Below are 11,504 nucleotides of genomic sequence, written 5' to 3' on the forward strand. Positions count from 1 at the left end.
GATAAGCATAGCATAACGATTCTCATGATACGTACAACTCAAATATATCATCGTTGCATTCGAAACCATCACCATATCAAGGAAAATAGAGCAAATTCAAGATCCACATATAAGATGCATCACACATATTGCAAACATAATGATGTTAACTCTAGCATATGCTTCTATACTACAAGTTAAAGAAAACTCACCTAAAGCGGATCTTGGATCAACGGAACCAGGAGAATCTACCAGTTTCTTTTAAGCCTTGGATGAAACGAACTCAGCTCCAAGAAGACTCATTAACTCCGGCGGAGAGATAGACTTCGTGTTCTTGAAGCTTCACTTGCGAAGGTAATGATGATAATCCGATCTTGAGCAGCAAAGCGACGGTGGAGGGGATGAAAGGTCCACTACGCCAAAAATGATTTTAGGCAGCGCATCTTAGACAGCGCTTTTCCTAAAAGCGCTGCCATAACCTGGGAAAAAATACACGGAAAATGTTATAAGGAAAAAGCGCTGGTAAAGGTCCCCTTAGAAAGCACTTTTTAAAAAAGTGCTGGTAAAGGGATTAGGGTTAGTATTTGGGACCAATCTCCCTCTCTCGTGAAGCTCATAATCTCTCTTTCTCCTTCCTCACTCGCGATCAAGACGAAGCGGCAGCCTCCGCTCCAAACTCTTCTCCGTCCTTTCTCTTCTCCGTCCTTCCTCTTCTCCATCCTTTCTCCGGCGAACGGCGCAACGGCGATTTGCAACCAAACACGACGAAGATCATCTCTCCGCTCCAAACTCTCTTTCATCGTCGATCTGCTCTCTCTCTCTCTCTCTCTCTCTCTCTCTCTCTCTCTCTCTCTCTCTCTCTCTCTCTCGATTCAAATTGAATCATTGCGATTGTGAAGAAAGTTTGATGTTCTTCGAAATCCAAAAGTCTCCAAGAAATCTGTAAGTTTCAATCGATTCTCCCTCTTCTTTTCGTTTTCTGATTTCATCTTCTTCTTTTTTCGTTTTCTGCATTTCCGATGCGTTTATGACGATGACGTTGATTTGTTATTGTTGTTTGCAGATTCACGGAAGTAGCGGCGATTGCGATACATTTCTGATACTATTCTTCTGTCAGTGATTTATTCACATATAGTTTATGCTTTTTATCTCTAGCAAGTATATCTCTATTGTCATGATAAGACGAGGGCCATCTCAAATCAATCTGACCTCTTTCTTTATGAGGATGCAGTTGTTTTACCTGTACATTCTAACCTGCTAATGTTTCTTCTTGCTGCAGGTTTTGAAGAGAGATTTCAGAAGGAATCTTTGCTAAGTTCATCTGCTGTTCGACCGACCTTGGTTAAGGTAATTTGGTCTGGTTTCAATTAGCTAATGTTCCTTTAATACTCAAATATTGATTCTTTCACTAGCCTATGTCAACATCGAAGTCTGGAAATAGAGCAATTTTCTGAATGTGATACTAGTTCTGAGTTAGTTGGTCCTATATTGCATTTGAACCAGGTACTGTTCTTGTTGAGAGTACGCAAGAACCGAAGCATGTCGTTCGGCAGCTCATTGTTTGCATAGACGTTTCTTTGACGGCAGAATAATGATAGTTCAGTATATTGCCCCGAGTCTATACAGAGCAAGATTTACAAAATGAGCATTTCAAAGTGAGGGGTAAGATTTGGTTATAAGAACATAAAGAGCCATGTGGAGGGCAATTTCATAGATATCATAGATATTGTTTATGATATAAAGTTAACTTCACATGGTTGTAACTTGGAAGACAAACAGTTCTGATATGCTTTCTTTACACTGGTTCAATTAGCCATTCTAACGAAGTTCTAATACCTAATGCTTGTTACATGAATGGATGACTGAGTGTTTTTTCTTTCAGTTTTACTATGCTCTTTATATTACCAGTTGTTCTGTCTAACTTTATGTTATTTGAATTTTGTATCCAGATATTGCTCCAGTTATTGAGGGTGCTGTTAACCACATTGCCTCGAGAAGATTTGAGTTTGGAGGTACTGATCTAACTAATTATCTGGCTCAAGAACTAGGCAAATCCAATCCGCAAGTGAATATCAGTATGTCTGATGTTGAGAAAATAAACAGCTATACTCATGTTGTGCTGAAGATGACTTTGCTTATCTGAAGACCAAAGATCATTGTCCTGTGGAGACACATACCCTTCCTGATGGACAGGTCTGCCTTTTGATTCATTTTTTTAATAGTTATGACTTAATATGATAATTGCTCATTTACTTGTTCCTGATTTTATGTTTGGTTGGTTCTAAGTTCAAGTTTATGCTCATCTAGATCTTACAATTGGTAATTTAACAGTGGTTATGGTAGTGGGAAGCAAATAAAAAGGGAAGTGACGATGGGTTGAATAATTAAGGCGGGAGCAGGGTTTTGTTTTTTATTGCCTTTCTTGAGTTAAACCATGCCTGAACAGAAAAGAGGAGGCGGTCGATGCTTGTTACTTTGGATTACATTTTGTTAATTCTGTATCAACGTCAAACTTTATGTTTTCGGCTGGTCATGAGGATTTTTCTTTCATTCTAATGTGTCTGAACAAGATTTAGGTTATTTAAGATTCTATTAGAGTTATTTGAGTTGAAATATGAAACAAGTTGCAAATCTCTTTTTTTTTTAATTTTTTTTTACGTCTTGATGTGGTGAAAAAAATTATCATTTGGGAAAGTAAATTGAATATTGCTTCATGTCTAAATCTGTTACTTTACCTGGAGATAACTAAATATTGATGGATAGTTATATCATAGTTTGTGAATATTTGATGGGCTCTAGTAGGTTTGTGACCATAGCCATTCCAGAGGAAGAATGTGGTTAATCCAACCTGAAACATGTATTTTTTTATTTGGTCAATTATAACAAGTTACCGGTTTCCTACATGTTGAACAGTATGATCATATAGATGACGGACCTTTGCCTAACATTCTAGTGCAGGTGATAACAATTGGAAGAGAAATATATACAGTTGGTGAAGCTTTATTCCAGCCAAGTCTATTGGGTTTAGAGGCTCATGGCATTGTAGAGCAGCTTGTCTGTACTATTTCAACAGTGACATATGATAATCATCGGCAACTTCTGGAAAATACTGTGGTTTGTGGTGGCACTTCTTCTATGACTGGTAAACTGTTATTTTTGTTAGTTCTGATCTATCAAGTACAAATTTGATCAAAGCTTCAATTCTAATCTGTTACATTTTTTACTTTTTTATTCAAAGCACAGTTGACATGTATTTTATCTCTGCATTTAACTTTTCACTAAATGGAGTCACAATTTTCGGTTAAGTGTATGGTGTCATATTCTTTGCTAAATTGTTGAGCCAATGAGGTTATATTTGATTTAGCCTATGAAAATATAACATTTAAGCTGTTTCATTCACTATCTAAATTTTAATAATTTTTATAGGGAAATATAACATTTAAGTTGTTTCATTCACTATTCCACCCTATTCCACCAACAAAGGATTCTACATATACTCTTGACCACTGAGGGAAAGCATAATCTCCTAATTGTGGAATTTCATGATTCAAACCAGGATTTTAACTACCATGTGTCCATGTCTTAGGACCAATTCCTATTTTGTAGTTTGGTTAAAAAAATTAGGTTATGGTCTTTATATTAATGATCCATTGATCATTAAACACACATCCGTTCAACCCCAAAGCCACAAGCTACTCATTTATTCTCTACTGCTTGATTACCTTATAATTACGTTTATTCTTAACTATTGTGTTAATGTTGATTTTGTATGTTCTATTCATATTTGAAGTACTGCTCTGTTTTACAATAATAAAATCAATTTGCATCTAAAGGTGGAATGTAGTGGTGATCTATATGATGATGTTTGAACTTTGATGCTACTCATATCTCAAATAGACAGAATTTACTAGATAGACAGAATATACTATTCTTCTGTCAGTGATTTAGGCCCTGTTTGATTTAATTTTTAAAAACTGTTTTTTAGTTTTTGAAAACTTAAAAAATAAAAACCTGTTTGTTCTTTAAAAAATAAAAACCTGTTTGTTCTATATACTATTCTTTTGGATAGCTTATTCTTTAATATGTTTAATTCAATTAAAATGTTTACGCATCTAGCTTTAATTTAAACTCACTTTTCTTTTTCATAAACATTGTATTTTTCCATTAATATATATATATATATATATATATATATATATATATATATATATATATATATATATATATATATATATATATATATATATATATATATATATATATATATATATATATATTCAATTAATTCACATTCATTAAAACTTATCAATCAAATTTTTACTTTTTCATTTTTAAAACTGTTTTCAAAAACTAGATCATCAAACACAATTTTTTAAAATTCTCTTTTCAAAAATACTTTTTAAAACTAATTTATAAAATAGATTTTAAAAACTAAAAACAAGAAGCCATTCACATATAGTTTATGTTTTTTCTCTCTAGCAAGTATAACTTATATGGGTTTATGTATGCTGGACTGTTTGAATGACTTTGAATATGGTAGTGTGACTGGTTTGAGGTTTTATCTTATACCTGAACTGTTTGTGGCAGATTGAACACTCCTATACTGATGTGCACTAAATTATGCAGGTTAACCGATGGTTGTCAAGTTGTGGTTATAAGCTTTGGTATGAGATTCGAATATTCTTTGGAGGACCTGACGATAATGAAGCGCTTGCTTACGGTATGAGAATAGCCAAACATCCCGACATTGTGCTAACTGTTGTTAAATTTGTGTCTCCACCCGGAACAACATTATCATTCAGCGCTAAGTTAGTTGGTGTTGCATCGATAGAATATACTATGTTAGGAAGAATGTAAATAGGTTAACAGTTGATTGTATATTATCAAAGAATGTAAATAGGTTAACTGGTGATTGTATGTTATCATTTCATCATTAATTTTTTTACTGAGGTACTTTTGAATTTTCATTTGTATCATATTTCCAAACAAATGATATTATTATTATGATTATTATTATTATTATTATGATTATGATTATTATTATGATTATGATTATGATTATGATTATGATTATTATTGTTATTGTTATTATTATTATTATTATCATTATTATTATTATTATTTTGTGTAAAAAACAGGTGCATATAAAATATATAATTCAAAACAGCGCTATTTTAAGTAAATTATATAAAAAAAATTGTATAGCTTAGATAGCGCTTTACACTAAAAGCGTTGCCTAAAGTAGCTTTTTTTTAAATTTTGGTTTACTAAAAGCGCTGCCGTAGGGGGGGCTTTAGCAGCGCTTTTAAACTAAAAGCGCTGGCTTAGGTGGGCCTTTAGCAGCGCTTTTAAATTAAAAGTGCTGGCTTAGGGGGACCTTTAGCAGCGCTTTCCCTTAAAAAAAACGCTGTCTTTACCTACAGCAGCGCTGGAATAGACAGCGCTTTAAAGCGCTGTCTAAAGCCAAAAAAAGCGCTGTCTAAGGTCTTGTTTGGCGTAGTGGTCGTTGATGATGATTGAGAATGAAGGTTGTTGACGGTTGATGGAGTTATGGTGGTGGTTGAAGCTACGGAGGCGGCAGTTGCGGTGGCCGGAGTTTGTTACAGTTTGTAACAAACTCAGATGGAGGAGGAGAGAATGAACTGAGGGATAGAGAGAATGTGGAGAGAAAACGAGTGAGAGTGAGAGGGAGAGAGAATGAAAAGTGTGAAGTCGTCAAAATGCAAGTGATGAATGAGCCTTGTTTTATAGTGTTAGTGTATGGAGAATGGAGAGGGTTTCTTGAATGTGGGGCCTTAGTGGGTGAGCAATCTTGCGGCAACTTTGTTTCTTAGGTGTGGGACTTGTAGTATAGAGTTTGCCTTTGAAACTTAATGAACAAGCCTGTTGCTTATGGCCAACCTTGTGTCTACTTTCTGAAATCAGTATTTTGCATGGCTATATGTGGAATGATGGCAACAACACCTTGGTGCATGCTGCAAAATGAACGTGTCACCTTCTAGTCCAAGTGGTCCTTTTTGCAACTTTCTAACCCCCTAACCAATTTCTTAAATGATTTGTTCTTGGACTCATGGTGTAGGTGACATATGATGGAGCAAGTTCTGTGTTGCTATGATCAAGTAAGAATGCCCATAACCCCTTCAAAAATACCTTCGAGTATAGTGATACACTCTGAACATGAGGCTTGCGCGCATGACCTGATCTGGCCTCCTCAGTGTGTCAAATACGCAGCTTGGCCAGAGCCTGACTTTAGGCTTTCGTATCTTGTTTCACACACACTCAATGATTCCCATCCCTGGCTTGTTTGAAAGAGCATATGGCAAGGAGTAATCTGATATCAAGATGGATCCAAATGGATATTTGTGGAGTCCTAATACTGGCTTTGAATTCAGCGCACCACGTGTTTGTGGAATTGATGCGCGTGTGCCTTAGCTTAGCCTCAAGAACTTAGGTGAAACATGACTAGACGAGGACACGGCTTTGTGACTTTATATCTCGCTCACTATATACTTGAAATTTATCATCCATGGCTCATTAGAGAGAACACATGGCAAGGAGTAGATACACACCACTCTTGAACCAAATGGCTGTTTCTATTTCCTTAAATATGGACCTGAAGATAGCCCACCACGTGTTTGATAAATTGCTCACGCGTGCCCCTGGATTTGTGCCCAGCACCATGACTTGCACAAGTGTAATTCTTCAAACTTCTCTCCTTCGTATCTTTCTATTCACACCTCCTTTGATAAAATTTCCAACTACAATATTGTAGAGGGCTATGAAATGAACATTCTTGGTATTGACCTTGTCTTGAATTGAGGCCTAGAAGTGCGTGTAAGCTGGGGTCAAAGTCAGCTGCTTGACAAGTTTCAAACTCTCAAAATTTTTTCTAAGTATGGAATATGGTTTCCATGTGATTCTTCCAACTTTCTCGTCTTTTATCTCTTTAACCAGGCCTCGAATGAGAAAACTCCCAACTAGAGAATTGTAGAGGACCATGATTTGAGCAACTTTCATGTTGAGACTTTCCTGAAAAAATGTTTTGAGATGCGTGCAATATCTGCATGAAGTGAGCTAGTCAACCAAATTTCCAACTTTTCAAATATTTTCCTAAGTATAGAACTTGCCTTTTATGGACATTTCATTTTTCAACTAATTTCCATATTTGGTAACCTTTTGCATTTTCTTGATTTTATTCTTTTCTATTGACTTTCTTTGACCGATTTTCCACCAAAAGTCGATATTTGAATAATTCTTCTGATTTTGACCCAAAAGTCAACTGTTCTGATTTTTCCGACTATTGATGAAATTCCCGATTAAATCTCTTCCAGTCAAACCCAGTCAAACAAACATCCCCACATGGTCAGCATGAGAAGTTTTCCACACATAGAAGCCATTCCTGATTAAATGTTGACCAGAAAGTCAACTGGTTGACTTTGGTCAAAGAAACCCTGATTTAAGGAACCAGATGATTTACAAGCTTGCACTCTTCAATCAATGCCCTAATTTGAAGCGGAGATACACCCCAATCCCGGAGGACTTCAATGAACATAGAACCACATGATTATACCTCAGTCTCCTTATTCTCCGATCAAAATTCTTTGCAACAGAGCTTTTCTTGCTAGCCTTTGAACAGCACCAATGGTATGAATGCATGGATATGGATTATGACCTAAGTGATGTATGTACATGAATACAAAGTCTAAGCCAGTTAGAAGTTAAAGGGTAGGACAAATTTGGGGTATGACAGCTGCCCCTATTTAATCGTCTTATACTCGAAGGTGAGATTGGCGTCAGCCTTTCGAACATTCGAAGTAGAAGAAGGTTAAATACCGAAGACCCGAAATTTGTCCTGAGGAGATGGAGTGGTTTTTATTCCTTTATTTTTGTCTTGATATCTGCTGGGGAAAGAGAAATTTTGTTTTTGTGATGGAAATATTTACAGTGAGTCATTGGATGAATGGTGAGAGCTCGTAACGTAGCCCAAGGTGCCGATACAAGGTTCTCAAAGGGAATGTTTACTACATGGAAGTGGTCGGAGCAGAAGTATGTCTGGTGGGAAGGTAAGATAGACAAGTGTTTTAGAGAGGATACAGACGAGTATCGAAAGGATGACACGTACGAGCATCAAAAGGGAGATACAGACGAGCATCGAAAGAACGACACATACGAGCATCAAAAGGGGATACAGACGAGTATCGAAAGAATGACCCATACGAGCATCAAAAGGAGATACAGACGAGTATCGAAAGAATGACACAGACGAGCATCAAAAGAAGATACAGACGAGTATCGAAAGAATGACACAGACGAGCATCAAAAGATAGATACAGACGAGTATCGAAAGAATGACACAGACGAGCATCGAAAGAAGATACAGACGAGTATCGAAAGAATGACACAGACGATCATCAAAAGGAGATACAGACGAGTATTGAGTGAATGACACATACGAGCATCAAAAGGAGATACAGACGAGTATCGGAAGAATGACACGTACGGGTATCAAAAGGAGATACAGACGAGTATCGGAAGAATGACACATACGAGTGTTTGAAAAGCTTGGTAGATGGACTTACTGGGGATTGGGATACCAGGCATCGGCACCATGGCTGGAAGAGATTCGTGATGGAGTAGCAGATATCAAGTGAAGTTTATACGGATGACAACTTCTGTGAGGATGCACCATCGGCTTGATTGAGGGATGATTTGTACTATCTGGCTTATGCTTTGTATGCATGCTTGAATTTCTCTATGGCGTAATGATCTACTTTGACGGATATGCTACGCTTTTGAAGATGCAATGTTATATGCAATGAATTCTATATGCAAAGTGCCAAATAAAGGCGTTAGTGAGATAGAGAAGCATGATCATTGGGGTCCGTTGCTTGTTGTCTCGGGATGCCATTATGAGTTGACGTTGGAACCCTACAGTACCAAAGATTATTGGCAACTGCACTGAGGGTTGGAATGTAGCTCTGCTGGGGAGGAAGTGACTTTACTCGACTTTCCTTACATCCTATGCTGCTTGGGGAATCATGAGTTCTTTGGGGGACCATTCTTTGTCTGCCAGATAGAAGAGGGATATGGACCCTTTCAGGCGCTCCATGCTTACCAGTACTGATGAATTATACTCTGGAACTTTTACGTGGGATGATGATGATCTTTGTGACATATCATGAGCCAAGATGATGGCTAGAGCCTGCAACCTGCACAGAAAACAACGTTTGGATGCAAATGGTGCCCCTTAGAGCACTTTTATGTTTATGTAACATCATGTTTCGTTTTGATTTTGTGATTATTATTCCCCATGCTTTCAATGCACTGTTTAATAACGAATTAAATCACACCTCGCATGCGAAAAAAGAAAAGTAACAAGGAAAGCTTTTTATCAAAAGATCATTTTATTAATGGAATGCCTGTGAATAGGCTTCTGTACAAGGAAGCAACTCCTAAATGAGGTAGTTGCGAAAAAGAAAATAAAATGCAAATAGCAAAATGGCAAAGAGAAATGCTCGGATTTCCATTAAAACTGATATTGCTACAGTTCCCATATCCTCGATCCTCTCAATGCTTTGCTTCAGAAGGGTAATGGTTGGATTGATCCGTCTGTTCTGCCAAGGGCGTATAGTGGTCTTTGTGAAGGATATTCAGACTGCAGCCTCTCGCTTTTGATCCCTAACTTTTGCCTGGATCGCCCTTTCGGGTTTTCAATCCAGCAGGATGCCCCTTTTTGCCTAAGTCGCCCTTTCGGGTTTTCAACTTAGCGGGTTATTCTTTTTTTTGTTTTATCCCTAATTTTTGCCCAAACCCTTTTGGTTTGCCGGGATGCCCTTATTTTTGCCTAGGTACGTCGACCTAGCGGGTCTTTTATGCGTCGTATTTTTTGACTGAGTCTGAATTGACTGGAAGCGGAACGTCTTCCCCATCCATCTTTGTCAGGATTAAAGCACCACCTGAAAAATGCTTTCTTCACAATGTATGGTCCCTCATAGTTGGGAGTCCATTTGCCCCTTGGATCAGTGTGAATTGGCAAGATCTTCCTTACGACTAGGTCACCTGTGTGGAATTCTCGAGGCCGAATCTTCTTGTCATACGCTTTCTTGATCCTCTTTTGATACAGCTGGCCATGGCAGATAGCAGATAAGCGTTTCTCCTCAATTAGATTGAGATGATCAAGCCTCGTTTGAACCCATTCTGTTTCATCGAGTTTGGCGTCCATCAAGACTCTCAACGAAGGAATTTCCACTTCGACAGGTAGTACGGCCTCCATACCGTAGACAAGAGAGAAGGGAGTTGCCCCAGTTGAAGTACGAACCGAAGTTCTATAGCTATGCAAAGCAAACGGAAACATCTCATGCCAATCTTTATACGTTATAACCATCTTCTGGACAATCTTCTTTATATTCTTGTTAGCAGCTTCGACTGCGCCATTCATCTTTGGCCGATAGGGTGATGAATTGTGATGTTCAATCTTGAACTCTTCACACAACTCTGCCATCATCTTGTTATTAAGATTGGACCCGTTATCAGTGAGGATCTTGTTTGGAACCCCATATCGGCATATGATCTCTTTCTTGATGAAGCGAGTAACGACTTGTTTGGTTACGTTCTTGTAAGAAGCGGCTTCAACCCATTTGGTGAAGTAGTCGATAGCAACAAGAATAAATCTGTGCCCATTTGAAGCTTGTGGCTCTATCCGCCCAATCATGTCTATGCCCCACATAGCAAAGGGCCAAGGCGACGTCAGGACATTCAGAGGAGTTGGGGGGACATGAATTCTGTCAGCATACACTTGACACTTGTGACATTTCTTCACATACACATAACAATCACTTTCAATCGTCATCCAATAATATCCTGCTCGCAAGATCTTTTTGGCCATAGAATGTCCACTGGAATGAGTTCCAAAAGATCCTTCATGAATTTCCCGCATGATCAATTCTGCTTCGTGTCTATCCACGCATCTGAGCAAAACTGAATCATAGTTTCTTTTGTACAGGACGTCTCCTGACAAGAAGAATTTGGATGCTAACCTTCGAAGCGTTCGCTTATCACCAATCGTAGCATCTTCGAGATACTCTTGCTTCTCAACATACCTCTTGATGTCGTAATACCATGGCTTTTCATCATAGACATCTTCAGTGGTGAGACAGTGGGCAGGGAATACATGTGCCGGTTCTTTGTAACGGAGGATCGTTATGTCCGGCATTTCTTTAGGGGAGCTAACTCTGAACATAGCCGCCAAAGTAGCCAAAGCATCTGCCAATTGATTTTCCTCTCGGGGGATGTGATTGAAAGTGATTTCCTCGAAAGCGGGCAGCAACTCCAAGATATAGTCCTTATAAGGAACTAAATTGGGGTGTCGTGTTTCCCAATCACCTCTTACTTGATGTATGACCAAGGCAGAATCCCCGTAAACCTCAAGGATCTTGATCCTCATATCAATGGCTGCTTCAAGACCCATTATGCAAGCTTCGTATTCTGCGACATTGTTTGTGCAATCAAAGCATATTCTAGCTGTG

At 38.1% G+C, this 11,504-nt stretch overlaps 1 protein-coding gene across 6 annotated transcripts; it reads left to right on the forward strand.

Annotated features, from left to right (window-relative positions):
* The first annotated feature begins 545 nt into the window (after window positions 1-545).
* Window positions 546-5,140, forward strand: LOC131636752 (actin-related protein 7-like). 6 transcript variants are annotated; one of them, XR_009294165.1, is made up of 8 exons: window positions 546-921; window positions 1,043-1,091; window positions 1,259-1,326; window positions 1,483-1,641; window positions 1,929-1,991; window positions 2,083-2,172; window positions 2,933-3,121; window positions 4,606-5,139. XR_009294165.1 is itself a non-coding variant. In XM_058907346.1 (6 exons), exons 2-6 carry the CDS (start codon window positions 1,240-1,242, stop codon window positions 4,608-4,610), a joined length of 429 nt encoding a protein of 142 aa, XP_058763329.1. In that variant the 5' UTR covers window positions 546-921; window positions 1,043-1,239; the 3' UTR covers window positions 4,611-5,140. The 6 variants fall into 6 exon arrangements, 1 of the variants encoding a protein (XP_058763329.1); XR_009294163.1 differs by having other exon boundaries at window positions 2,938-3,121; window positions 4,606-5,136; XR_009294162.1 differs by having other exon boundaries at window positions 1,929-2,172; window positions 4,606-5,136.
* The last annotated feature ends 6,364 nt before the right edge of the window (window positions 5,141-11,504 follow it).

This window comes from Vicia villosa, unplaced genomic scaffold, assembly GCF_029867415.1.
Source record: "Vicia villosa cultivar HV-30 ecotype Madison, WI unplaced genomic scaffold, Vvil1.0 ctg.001822F_1_1, whole genome shotgun sequence".
Classification (NCBI taxonomy): domain Eukaryota; kingdom Viridiplantae; phylum Streptophyta; class Magnoliopsida; order Fabales; family Fabaceae; genus Vicia; species Vicia villosa.

Excerpts from the sequence above, each read along its gene's own strand:
- LOC131636752 (XM_058907346.1), top strand. The coding sequence starts at position 1,240 with ATGTTTCTTCTTGCTGCAGGTTTTGAAGAGAGATTTCAGAAGGAATCT. Across the intron at positions 1,327-1,928 it reads TTCGACCGACCTTGGTTAAG|ATATTGCTCCAGTTATTGAG; the intron begins GTAATTTGGTCT and ends TTTTGTATCCAG. Across the intron at positions 1,992-2,082 it reads GAGAAGATTTGAGTTTGGAG|CTATACTCATGTTGTGCTGA; the intron begins GTACTGATCTAA and ends GAAAATAAACAG.